The sequence below is a fragment of the Crinia signifera genome, chromosome 7 (assembly GCF_055691185.1).
Source record: "Crinia signifera chromosome 7, ASM5569118v1, whole genome shotgun sequence".
NCBI classification, from domain to species: domain Eukaryota; kingdom Metazoa; phylum Chordata; class Amphibia; order Anura; family Myobatrachidae; genus Crinia; species Crinia signifera.
Window position 1 is genome coordinate 35510244 of NC_139223.1, and position 12557 is coordinate 35522800.

At 47.4% G+C, this 12557-nt stretch overlaps 1 protein-coding gene across 1 annotated transcript in view; it reads right to left on the reverse strand.

The window, feature by feature from the left end:
• MYO15A (myosin XVA) overlaps window positions 1-12557 on the reverse strand; it is a 140949-nt gene that overhangs the window by 72476 nt on the left and 55916 nt on the right. Inside the window, exons 23-32 of the mRNA XM_083154966.1 lie at window positions 11127-11180; window positions 10078-10167; window positions 9528-9650; window positions 7914-8009; window positions 7591-7826; window positions 7266-7444; window positions 5583-5655; window positions 2623-2811; window positions 2213-2325; window positions 1478-1569 (exon numbers count right to left, since the gene is read on the reverse strand). Of these exons, the coding sequence (XP_083011092.1) occupies window positions 1478-1569; window positions 2213-2325; window positions 2623-2811; window positions 5583-5655; window positions 7266-7444; window positions 7591-7826; window positions 7914-8009; window positions 9528-9650; window positions 10078-10167; window positions 11127-11180 (1245 nt within the window). The remainder of the gene's footprint in view (window positions 1-1477; window positions 1570-2212; window positions 2326-2622; window positions 2812-5582; window positions 5656-7265; window positions 7445-7590; window positions 7827-7913; window positions 8010-9527; window positions 9651-10077; window positions 10168-11126; window positions 11181-12557) is intronic.

Below are 12557 nucleotides of genomic sequence, written 5' to 3' on the forward strand. Positions count from 1 at the left end.
ACAGTCCATGACCACGATTAGTAACAACGTAGACCTGCGTGGGCTTGATTTGCTTGCCACACTTCTGGCAATTGCACGTGGATGGCAAAAGTTGAAAAAACATTGGGGGAAATTTAATAGGGTGAGAGATTCCGAAAGTGAGAGATTTGGTAAGAAATCTCCAATTTTTTTAAAGCGGCAATCATTTACACTGCAAAACCAGTTTGATTTTGCAGTGTAAATGATTGCCGCTTTAAAAAAAACCTGGAGATTTCTTACCAAATTTCTCACTTTCTGAATCTCTCATCCTATTAAATTTCACCCATTATGTTCAAAAATCCAAAAACCTTTTGAACATGTCGACTAGATTGGGTTGACCTTTTGACCGATTAATTAGCCACTGCCAATCCATTGACCAGAACCTGATGAAACCTATGTGCAGACACAGCGTTAGTCTGGCCGCGTCTGTCTGCTTCCCATTGTGCTATTGCCAGAATCTAAAAATACATGTGACTGCTTGTGGCGGCGTATCTTGCCCCACTGTTCTTATGCCCATAGCTACCACTAACAGTAACTGGATTTACCCTGGGTGTGAGAGGTCAGTGCGCAACAGACGTCCCACTTCCACCCGCGCGCCGCTAATGTGCACTGACGTGATGGTGACACTCTCATGAAATGGATCAGTTCCGTGAGATCCGCGGTCACCGCCCAGAAACATCCCTAGCGCACTCTGGGACTAATTCGGTATGATTTGCTGTTTTGCAAAAATTGAGCACAAAGCAAAGCCGCCCTGCTCGCCAGGTGGCTCCTTGTGATGTGCCCACAATATTTTGTGGGTGCATCGATATTGTCTGGCTATTTTTTTGGGTTGTATCGCGTGTCGGGCTATTATTTGGGTTGTATAGCCGCCGTGCCTAGCCCCATCCCCCCCAGTCATTGTCCGGACCGCAAATCCGTGCCGCTGCCCCCTCAATGGTTCGTCGCTGCCTTCCCAGTCTCTACTTAGACTGCAACCGCATGCGTGGATGTGAGGATGAAAATCGTGTGCTTTCAGGGCAAGCACAGATTTATCTCTTTGGTGCATGCACCGTAAGCTGAAGCCCACTGCAACCTCCGCATTACCACTTGCGTCCTACTTAGAATAAGCCTTTGTACCTTAAAAAACTGAGAGAAGGTGCAAATCTCACATCCAAACTGGACAATACCAGTATGTAGTGATGTAAGGATGTCATAATGTAAATTCTCACAAGCAGGGCCCTCTCTCCCTTGTGCTTTTATACATCTCTGCCACCCCAATAATTACCTTAGTGTCCTGTCCCTTGATGCAACTGTCATTACTTACCATGTACTTGTCCTAATGTGCTTTGTACTGTAATTCATTATTTCTTGCTCATTTATGTATTATTAGGTGCTGCGGAACCCTTGTGGCACCTTATAAATAAACAATAATAATAATACCAGATTTTACCAATGTGAAAAGGTAAAATTATTTTCTTACCCCATTCCCGTAGGACAGTACAGGGTCAAACAGGCTGTCCAGGTAATGATCCATGCCTTTCTGAGAAGGGGGCTCACTGAAGGTATCCGATTCTGCTGGCAGAAGACACATTGACGGATCGCCTGTCAGTCAGTGCTGTAGTAAGATGTCAGTTACTTCCACACAGCAGCATCTATGAGCTAAATGATTGGCTAGAATAGTACATACCCCCCTGCACTGCAATATGTACTAAACAAACTGGTTTCCTCTTCTGCCTGTTTTTAACCAAGACCGATTTATCATCCAGGAACAGTTTTTTTGCATTGCTCTTGGACATGACACATAAATGCTGTAAGGCAGACATGTCCAAACTATGGCCCTCCAGCTGTTGTGAAACTACAACTCCCATCATGCCTTGCCACAGTTTTGCTATTATGGAATGCTAAAACTATGGCAAGGCATGCTGGGATGTGTAGTTTCCCAACAGCTAGAGGGCTAAGTTTGGACATGCCTGCTGTAAGGTAACAGCTGTATCCATGGCACAGGTTGGACCTTAGTTGTGTCGTATCCAAGACCTCCAAAAATGAAACACTGCTAAGATGATATAGGCCTTGGTGAAAACCACAGGGAAACAACGTAACAGCTAAATAATAAAAAGTTGTACAAAGTCTCCCATTGGACAATAATATAATAGTCTTTGCCATACAGATCACTTGTTCCATCAGATTAGTAAAGGCGGTCAGCTTCTACACTTACCATGGCTGCAATACCCTTCTGAGTCTGGGACACCCTGATTTGGTAAAGAAGGGGCTTTCATCATTGGTGGCGGTGGGACCTCCTCCTCCAAGTCAGACCCATTCCCAAATACTCTATGAATAAAAACAGGATGGAACAGAGATGCTGTAACCAGGAGGTATCATAGCAACCATAACGGGTGTCTGCATTGTCTCCCACACTGAGGGGCAGATGTATTAAGCCTGGTGAAGTGATAAAGTGTCAGGTGATATGCAGCAGCCAATCAGCTTATAACTGTCCTTTTTCAAACCCAGTCTGTAACTTACTGGTAGGAGCTGATTGGCTGCTGCGCTATCACCTTCCACTTTATCACTTCATCAGTCCTAATACACCGGTCCCTGAGGTCGGTTTGGATGGAGTAAGATACCTACGCACTGCGGCGTTCAGCGCTCTCCTGTGCTCCTTCTGACGTGATGAAATAAGTTTTCTGTTTTGGGAACTCTCTGGGCAACTCCACATCGGAGATCAGATCCAGGACATAATCATGGCCGGCCAGTTCCGACCAATGGACGCCAGTCTTTATAGACACTGACCAGCCCCTCCAGCCCTCACTCACCCCCCTAAGGAGAGAGGCCACAGAGATTTTATCAGAAATCCTGAAAATAACACCCACGAAATGCAGTGTATTATCGGGCACCTGTCAACTATGCTCAATGTGGGGGAGATGTACAATGTAAAGGGATAAAGTAGAGAGAGAGAAAGTACCAGCCAATTAGCTCATAAATGTCACCTTACAGACAAAACCTATAACATAACAGTTAGGAGCTGATTGGCTGATACTTTGGGATCTATTTGCTAAGCCTTGGACAGAGATAAAGAACCTGCAAATCAGCCCCTAACTGTCATGTCATTAACATATATTCACTCATCTCGATCTCATAGCCAGAGCATCTCTAATATATATATATATATATATATATATATATATATATATATATACCCTTTGATAGTACTGAATGCTGGAGAATAATGTAATAAGACAATAATGCCTCTTTTTCCATGGAGTATCCAACTGTGTGCAGTACCTCCAGGAAGCCTCTAGATGGCGGTATGTACTTTGCCATCTATGTAGAGCAGTGGAGCAAGGATGACACATTGCTACTGGGTGTGGTACGGGACTCCGACAGTCGGGATCCTGACAGTCATTATCCCAACGTCGGGATCCCGACTGCCCGGAGTCAGACAGCATGGCGAGCGCAAAAAAGCCCCTTGCGGGCTCGCTGCGCTCACCACGCTGCCACCACCTATTCTATTCTCCCTCTATGGGGGTCGTGAACCCCCCACGAGGGAAAATAGCGGGTGGCCGTCGGGCACCCGGCTATCAGCGTTTTGACAGTTGGGATCCCGACGTCAGGTAAACGACTGTCGGGATCCCGACTGTCGGGAACCTGTCCAGCACCCTTGCCTTCTGACCACAATCAGGGGTGGGCTGGGCCGGGGGGCAGGGTGCCATGTGCCCCCCGGGCCGCTTACCCATTCACTGGCTGCGGGCTGCGCTGGATCACCACCTCCTCCAGCCCTCCTGCGCTGGCCGCAGCTTCCAGAACACTGCCGCGGCTACAGGAAAATGGCCGCCGGCCCCCTGCACCGATGTCCTCAGTGCAGGAGGCCGGCGGCCATTTTTATGTAGCCGCGGCCGTGTTCTGGCTGCCATGGCCAGCAGCGCGCAGGAGGACACGTTTCCCCGCCTGCGTGTCTCCAGGGATTTTTCGTCAGTCATTCTCTGCTCACTGACATTCTGCCGGCCAGCACTTCAGCACCCGATCCCCTCATGCGCGGCAGATGCTTGCAGACCTGGTTCCAGTGTAAATTGCCGGAAGAGCTTTGACGTATTGGAGAATATAAATTACTCCTGGGAGTGGTAAATATATCTGATTTGCACTACAAGAGAAATAATCTTTGAATATTTTGCCAGTAACCTCAGTGCACTGTGGGGGCATATGTGTATTTGGCAATGTGGGGGAATGTCTGGCACTGTGGGGGCATATGTGTCTCTGGCACTGTGGGGGGCATATGTGTATTTGGCACTGTGGGGGAATATCTGGCACTGTGGGGGCATTTGTGTATCTGGCACTGTGGGCGCATAGGTGTCTCTGGCACTGTGGGGGCATATGTGTCTCTGGCACTGTGGGGGCATATCTGGCACTGTGGGGGCATATGTGTCTCTGGCACTGTGGGGGCATATGTGTCTCTGGCACTGTGGGGGAATATCTGGCACTGTGGGGGCATATGTGTCTCTGGCACTGTGGGGGCATATGTGTCTCTGGCACTGTGGGGGAATATCTGGCACTGTGGGGGGCACATGTGTCTCTGGCACTGTGGGGGCATGTGTCTCTGGCACTGTGGGGGCATATCTGGCACTGTGGACATCACATTGTGCGGTCTAATGGGCATCATGGTATGGGGCGTAATTGGCATTATGGTGTGGGGAGCATTGGGTAATTGCCATCACAGTATGGGGTGTAATGGGCATCAAGGTGTGCGGCATAAGGTGTAATTAGCATCACAATGTGCAATCTGCAGGTACACAATACAATCACGGTACAGGTCACGCCCCCTTATGATAGGCCACACGGCTAATTTTTCAGCGCGCCTCCGGCGCGCACAAGCATTCCGTCTTCAGGATAGTTGGGGGGGGGGGGGGGTGGTATGGGCCAGCGCTCTGGACTTGCCCCCAAGGCTAAAAGTTGCCAGCCAGCCCCTGACCACAATACAAATGACTGTATGACTTGGATGTTATTCTGGATGATTTGCAAAGCTTCGAAATTCGACCAACCAAACGCCACCTGCATTACCATCTCCCCCCCCACACGCACAGCGAGTTTCCCAGCAAATATGCTAATGGCTGTTTCATACCTCCCAACTTTCTGGCTGCAGGAAAAGGGGGTGTGGCTTATGCAAATGAGGGGTGCGGCTTATGCAAATGAGCCACATCCCCGTTTTCGGGCGCGAATAGACACATCCATTTGCAGCCTACATGCCGGGAGGAAATGATTTGATGGTCGCCAAATGATTTCTACAGCTCACTTTCATGGTAACGCCCAGAGTTTTAATGGGGACGTCCATGAAATACTGGGCGTTCCCATGGCCTCGCGGCTGCCCCACGCCCCCATCTGCGCTGCTAAGTGCAAACGGGATGGAAAAAAAACGGTTTGCCGTGTCCACTCGCACCAAGTGGCTGCACATGCGCATAAAAGTTTATGCGCAGTCGCTCAACATACAGGGAAGCGTGTAAATTAGAATAAGGGCCTTTGTGCGGAGGTCTCTGCATGAACTCACTGCCTATACAAATGTAAATCCATAAAACATGGCTGATGTTTAGAATTCCTACCTGTGTCTGAGGACATCCCCTGCTATCTCCTCTCCATCTGTCCATGAATGGATGGGACATAAAATACTTGTACCTAGACAGACAGGAAAAGAGCAGCGAAGATCAATAACATCTACAAGTCACTGATTTTGGGTCATTCAACTTATTGTGAAGCATAAGGCGCAGATTTGCACGCAATATGCGAGGGACCGCGCGTTTTATTTGCAAACCTCATGCGACATGGCCTATACACGCAACTTACAGCAATTACAGTACATGTGGTTCTGAGCAGTGGCGTAACTATAAAATGAGTGCCCCCGCCGGAAATCCCCCCCCCCCCCCCCCCACACGGTAAGATAAAGCCTGCCTCCCCCTCCTCCGGTAAAATAAAGCCTCCTCTAGCATCCTCAAAAAGTGTCTGCTGTAAGGGGGCGGACATTTTGTGTGGGCTATTTTTCATTAGCAGGAGCCAGCCAGGAGGAGAGCCGGGAGCGCAGACAAGTAGATCTGTGGCTCCCGGCAGCGGCGGCAGCAAATAGAGGGGCAGGGTTGGTCCCGGCAGCAGTGCCTCGCATCAGCCCCCAGCGCCCACACTTACTCAGTGCCTCCCCGCGCTCGCGGGGTCTGCTGAGCTATTGTTCCGCCACTGGTTTTGAGTCTTCTGCATCTTGGCTTCTGTTCACCTAGGGCTTAGATTACCGACAGATGTTCTACATTGAATGCAACTCACAGTTCGCCCTTGAGTCTAGTCCTATACAATACTATAAGCCCCGCCACATACTGGGGCAGATGTATTGAGCCTGGAGAAGAGATAAAATAGAAGGTGATAACGCACCAGCCAATCAGCTCCTAACTGTTAAGCTACATGCGGGGTTTGAAAAATGATAGTTGGGAGCTGGCTGGCTGGTTCTTTATCACCTTCGATTTTATCTCTTCTACAGGCTTATTACATTTGCTCATCTGTTTTTAGGATGCAGATGCAATTTACTGCTCCGGTTCTGCAAGAGGGTGTAGGATCTTATTTCTGGTTGTGCTAAGTCTCTTTAAAGCAGCAAAGCACAGTGATTCCCAAACACGGTCCTCAAGGCACCCCAACAGTCTGGGTTTTAAGGATATCCTTGCTTAGGCACCTCTGACAAATTGATACCATCTGTGCACAAGCAGGCATGTACCAAAATCCTGGACTGTAGGGAAGCCTTGAGAACCACATTTGGAAACCGCAGGGCTGCCATGATAATGACTGTAAGATTGTTTGTTGCTTACCAACCTCTCTACAGACCCGCAGAACAATGATCTGTTTCTGCACATTCCTGACCACAGTCACATGTTCTGTACAGCAGACTACACTTGCCCCAAAACTGGATCATGTTGAAGCCTCCAAACACTGACTACCTTACTATTCTGGAACTCTGAATGCAACTGGAATTAGGTGAAAGCTGGAACGGTGAACAGAGTAATATCTGTTTAAGGTCAAATAACTATGGGGCAGATGTATCACACACCGGAGAGAGATAAAGTGCAGAGATAATGTACCCCAACCAATAAGCTTCTGTCATTTTACAAGCTTAATAGGTGATTGATTGGTTGCTACTATTCCATGGCTAATGATGTCATAGGCTGACATATTTCAGCATAGAGGTCATAGCTGTTTATACAGTTATATGTGTTCACACACACTGTTCATGTATTATATTGCTCACGTACCATCAAAGCAATGAATGTCCATAGCCATATTTGCCCTCTCCCGGTTTGCTGTCCACTCCAGTAGGCAGGGCGGAAAGGTCCTGGCAGTCTCAGAGCCCTGCTGAGCTTTCTGTATTGCCAGGATAAGCTTATGCTGGCATACCGATTTATACCCATTATAGGCAAAGTCCGACACATACCTGGGAAAAAAAAAGTTTCCAGATCAAGAATTTACACTATATTCTAATTGGTTCATAGTAGTTAAATTATACGTTCACCAATCATGTTGCAAGGTGTCACTAAGACATCGATTAACATTAACAGACATTGATGCCAAGCATCTTACTTGAGAAGATATTTGTCCAGGTTTGCGGAGGGGGCAAAGCTGCTGAGACAGGATGCCAGGAGGTACCAGCCACGCTCCTCGTTGTTTGGGTTTGTATTCTGCCACACCTGATTGGCAATTTGAGCCAAGATCTCATCCCTCAGCCCCATGTTGGATAGCCCCTTCTGGATGATGTAGTTTCCAAACAAGATCTCCTGGGCTTCATCAAGGAACGGGTCACCCATGAACCTCAGCACCTGGATTATCGGGAGGGAAGACGGAAATGCGAACACCAGAATTATGCAGTAAGAGGAGGTCAGTGACCTTTAGATATGGACGCTTACTAGTTTGAAGGAAGTAATGGCTTGTGGCTTTAGCTCGTCTTCCACAGGAAGTAGAGAAGATCCAAGTGTCATTGTCAACATCCCAAATAGGGGCTCCTGCAGAAGAGGGGACACTTGTGACCATCATGAATCCTCCGGTTGATACTTTGTAATACATTCGCCTAATTTTGGCTGGTGCCGTACATACAAGTACAAACAGAACTTGGAAAATAAGTATCATGGGAACTTCTACCAAGGTAATGACCTAGTTCTTCAGTACCAGATGACTATCTAGTGCAGCTTTTTGCTGAATATACACAACTTGCACATGTATACATTTGATAGATACAGTAGCAGAACATTATGGTTCAAACATTGGAGTACCATGAAGAACATGTATGTTTGGTAGATACCATGAAGAGCTTTGGATTCTTCCTGCACAATCTCACCTCCCATAATATCGTTAACTGTTACTGGCACTACTATTTCCTCTAGCCCCCAAGTGCACTGTCTTAGAGTAATCCTTGACTCCTCCCACTCCTTCAAACCACACATTCAGCACCTCTGACAAACCTGCCATTTTAATCTCAAAAGGATCAGGATACGATCCTTTCTCACCCAGGATTCTACCAAGACCCTTGTCCACTCACTGGTTATCTCCAGACTAAACTACCATAATCTCCTGCTATGTCTCTCGCTACTTCAATCTATACTCGGTGCTGCAAACCAGCTCATCTTCCTCACCAAACGCACTACATCCACCTCCCCTCTTCTACAAGCCCTTCACTGGCTTCCCTTATAGAATCCAATTCAAACTTATTAAGCTCTCACCCACTACTCTCCCATGTACATCTCTGACCACATCGCCCTCTACACTCCTGTCCATGCTCTTTGCTCTGCTAATGTACACCACTTCTCCTGCCTACTGATTACTTCCTCCCACTCCTACCTCCAAGACTTTTTACATGCTGCTCCCTACCTCTGGAACTCTCCACCTCTCTCCCTCAGACTCTGCACCTCTCTACAAAACTTCAAACGGGCTCCCAAGGTCCATTTCTTCACCAAGCCCAGCAATTTGTCATCCTAACCTGCTGTTACTTGCTCATTTCTACCCCATCTGTGTCCATTCGCAGTGCGGGGGGGGGGGTATATTCGCTGGGAAGTGGGGGGCGAGCAATCACACAGCTGGCGGGCGACATTACAAGGCTTGCTAAACAGCAAATTACTGTTGCCTGGTGAACCAATTAGAATCGCACCATAGTGTATAGTGTTCTGTGTATATAGAGCAGTAGTAACAGTGAGATTTAGCTTAGTCTACAAAATAAAGTCAACTGGAACAAAGCGATGGAGAAGATCCAGTAGAACCACCAGAATAAGGGCTACCATACTGGAATATAGTGGCATTCTTTTCCCACAACCCATACGGAGTCCACTGGCAAGCGATAGATTCTGTTATTTCTTTCACCCTCCTCTAAACATTTTAGAGGTGTGACCTAAGTGCGGGGGAGGTGCCCACACTTAGGCCACACCCCAACACTTAGACCACGCCCCTAAATTTTACCAGGGCCAGCATTCCTCTCGGCTGCCCTGCATGTACTACTACAGGACCATAGGTCATGTGACCCTTCCTCTTACCCTGAAGAAAACCCGCACATATTTGAACATGGGGTAGTTGTTGATGTCGAGGGGGAGTGTGAGCTGGACGTCAGCCTGCACCCTGGGGGAGTGAGCGGGAGTGATACACTCTAGCATGAGGTTCTTCTGAGCTGAGGGAAGAAAAGAGCAGAACGAAGGATTAAACGATGGTAAGAGGTGGAATTCTAATAGTATCGATATAGCTTCTATGGCGCTGAATCCATCCTTTACATACATTGGAGGCAGCCATTTTGTGAGCTGAACCAATGTTCATGAGGATGAGGCCTATCCACTGTCTAGGAACCAGTGACATCACACTGTGTTGCATTATCACTTAAAATGGATTATTAAGTACTTTATGAATTAATTTAGTAAAATAAATAAATGTATTGCTCTATATAGGCAAATCCTGGAGAGAGATAAAGTACCAACCAATCCGCATCTGACTCATTTTACAGGATGTGTTTGAAAAATGACAGCAAGGAGCTGATTGGTTAGTACTTTATCTCTGTCCATGCAGCAATAAATCTCACCAATGACGCCGGTGGACCCGTTTACCTGTTGCGGTGCGGAGGAGGCCGGCCAGCTCTGCTGGGATCTCCAGATTAGTCACATTAAACACCTCTCTCTTGGTCAGCTCCTGGAGATGAAGGAGGAACATGTTTTGTGATCAGTCTGGCCAAGCGGCAACAACATCATGTAGTAAGTCTGGAGAAGTGATAAAGTGGAATGTAATAAGCTAACGCAGCAGCCAATCAGCTCCCAACTGTCCTGCAACCATCTAGTCTTGAAAAATGACAGTTATGGGCTGAATGGCTGCTGCTCCTGAGTATCCTGTCTCTCTAACAACAGTTAGTTGTAAAGGCGCATTCACACTATAGAAATTTTTGTTAACAATTTCTTTGAGCAATTTCGTTCGTTTTGGCCCTTCTGAACGATATTGGTTAAAATATCTTTCAGTGTGTATGTGACGAACTACGAATGATGATGTGCGTACCCGCCAGTTGTTCATCAAGGTTGTTCACTCAATTTAGATATCTTTTAAAAATAAACTATTGACTGTAGTTAGATCGTTTGTCTTTCGTCAACATCTTTCATCAACATCTTTCATCCAGGACACTGGGTTCAAGGGAAATTGGTCATCGGTGTATTTTGACCAGTATCGTTCAGAAGGACCAAAATGAACTAAATTGGTCAAAAAAATTGGTCACCGAGAGCGGTCACGGACAGTGCTGTCTTTACTGCGGGGGATAGACATCGCCATCTGTAATTGTCTAAATCGATAGCTGCAGGTGTCAAATAGGTTTGCATATCCGCATGCCATCTTTTAGGTAGTACTGGCCCCTTCGTACATGGGGGAGAAGCGGTATCAGTGCACATAATGTGCAATGATACCACTTCTCCCCCATAACTGCTCACCGTACATCTCCCCCACAGAGCTGCAAGTGCAACTAGATCCACATAGTGTGACGTACATAGACGCTCCTCCATAACAATGTTTTGCACGTGCCTGAGATATCACGTGCCATTAAATGATTGGACGATAGACCCCACCAATAGTATCGCGGCAGTAAGGCACAGTCAGATTGCAGCACTCACCTGTTCAGCTTTCTGGCGCTCTTCCTCAGCCAGTCTGCGTGCCTCGGCCTTCATCTGCAAACATAGGGAACAGTTCTCAAAGTGAGGAACACACACACACACACACACACACAAAGACAGTCCCTGCACCACACACAGGGACAGATGTACTAAGCTTGAAAATTGATCAAATGGACAGTGATAAACTACCAGCCAATCAGATCCTAACTGCCATGTCTCAGGCTGTGTTTGAAAAATGACGGGTAGTAGCTGATTGGTTGGTTTATCACTCTCCATTTTATCACTTTTCAAGGCTTAGTACATCTCGCCCTAATAGTGTATATATTTATATCCCTTTCTCTGTGTACCACACAAACCTACCAGCCCTGCAGCATTTGCCCACAACCCTAATAGTCCCGTATGACTCACTCTGGGCCCCGGCACATCTGGAGCAAAGCGTACACTCTTCATTCCGTCCTTCCCTGCTCTCTGCCAGATGCCTGTGACTGCACCGCTGGGTGTGGACAGGTCCGGCCCAGGTAAGGTCATACTTATTTATAGGCGTTCGATGAAAAAGGGACTGAGGCAGTGACATCACATAAGCTAACATGCAGTCACCCTTCCCTTTCCTCAGTGCATTTATCATCCTGTCATCTTGTGTGGTAGAACTACATACAGGGGACTTGTGCTGCAACTGAATACACAAAATAGGAGCTAGATATTGTAGACTGCCTGCTCCTACCCTATAAACACAGTCATACTCAGTGTCATTCTATCGTTTCATAAAGGATGAGTGGTTACGGTAATCTCACAATAACCATGTACATAGTGGGCCTGATTCTGGTTCACTCGCAAAAGCAAATTCTCTCTCTAATGGGCATATCCCTGTGCACTGCAGGTGGGGCAGATGTAACATGTGTTAGATTTGGGTGGGCTGTGTACTTCAAACTGATATCTAAATCGCAGTGTAAAAATAAAGCAGCCAGTATTTACCCTGCACAGAAACAAAATAACACCCAAATCTAAGGCTGTGTACACACGGGGGCGATTTTGTCTAATATCGCGGCAATATGGTCGCTGAGCGACCATATTGCCCGCGATGTGAGTGTGCACCGGCGATATATCGGCGGGTGCGCGCTCCAGTTTTCTCCCCCGTAGTGATCGCTGGTCGCAGGAACATGCTCCTGTGACCAGCTGATTTCCACTGCCGGGCTCCCCCCGGCAGAGGTTCCTTTTTCATCAGCGACAGGGGCTGGCTGGCAACTTTCAGCCTGGGGGGCAAAACAAGCAAGTGGCCCATCACCATCGCCATAATTTCACCACCCTACCCTCTGCCCTCTAGTATGCAGCAAGGATTAAACAATCCTTCCCCACACACACACACACAAATACAACAGAAATGGGTAAAGTACGCGCCGAAGGCGCGCTGCAAACATTTACACTGTAATGCCC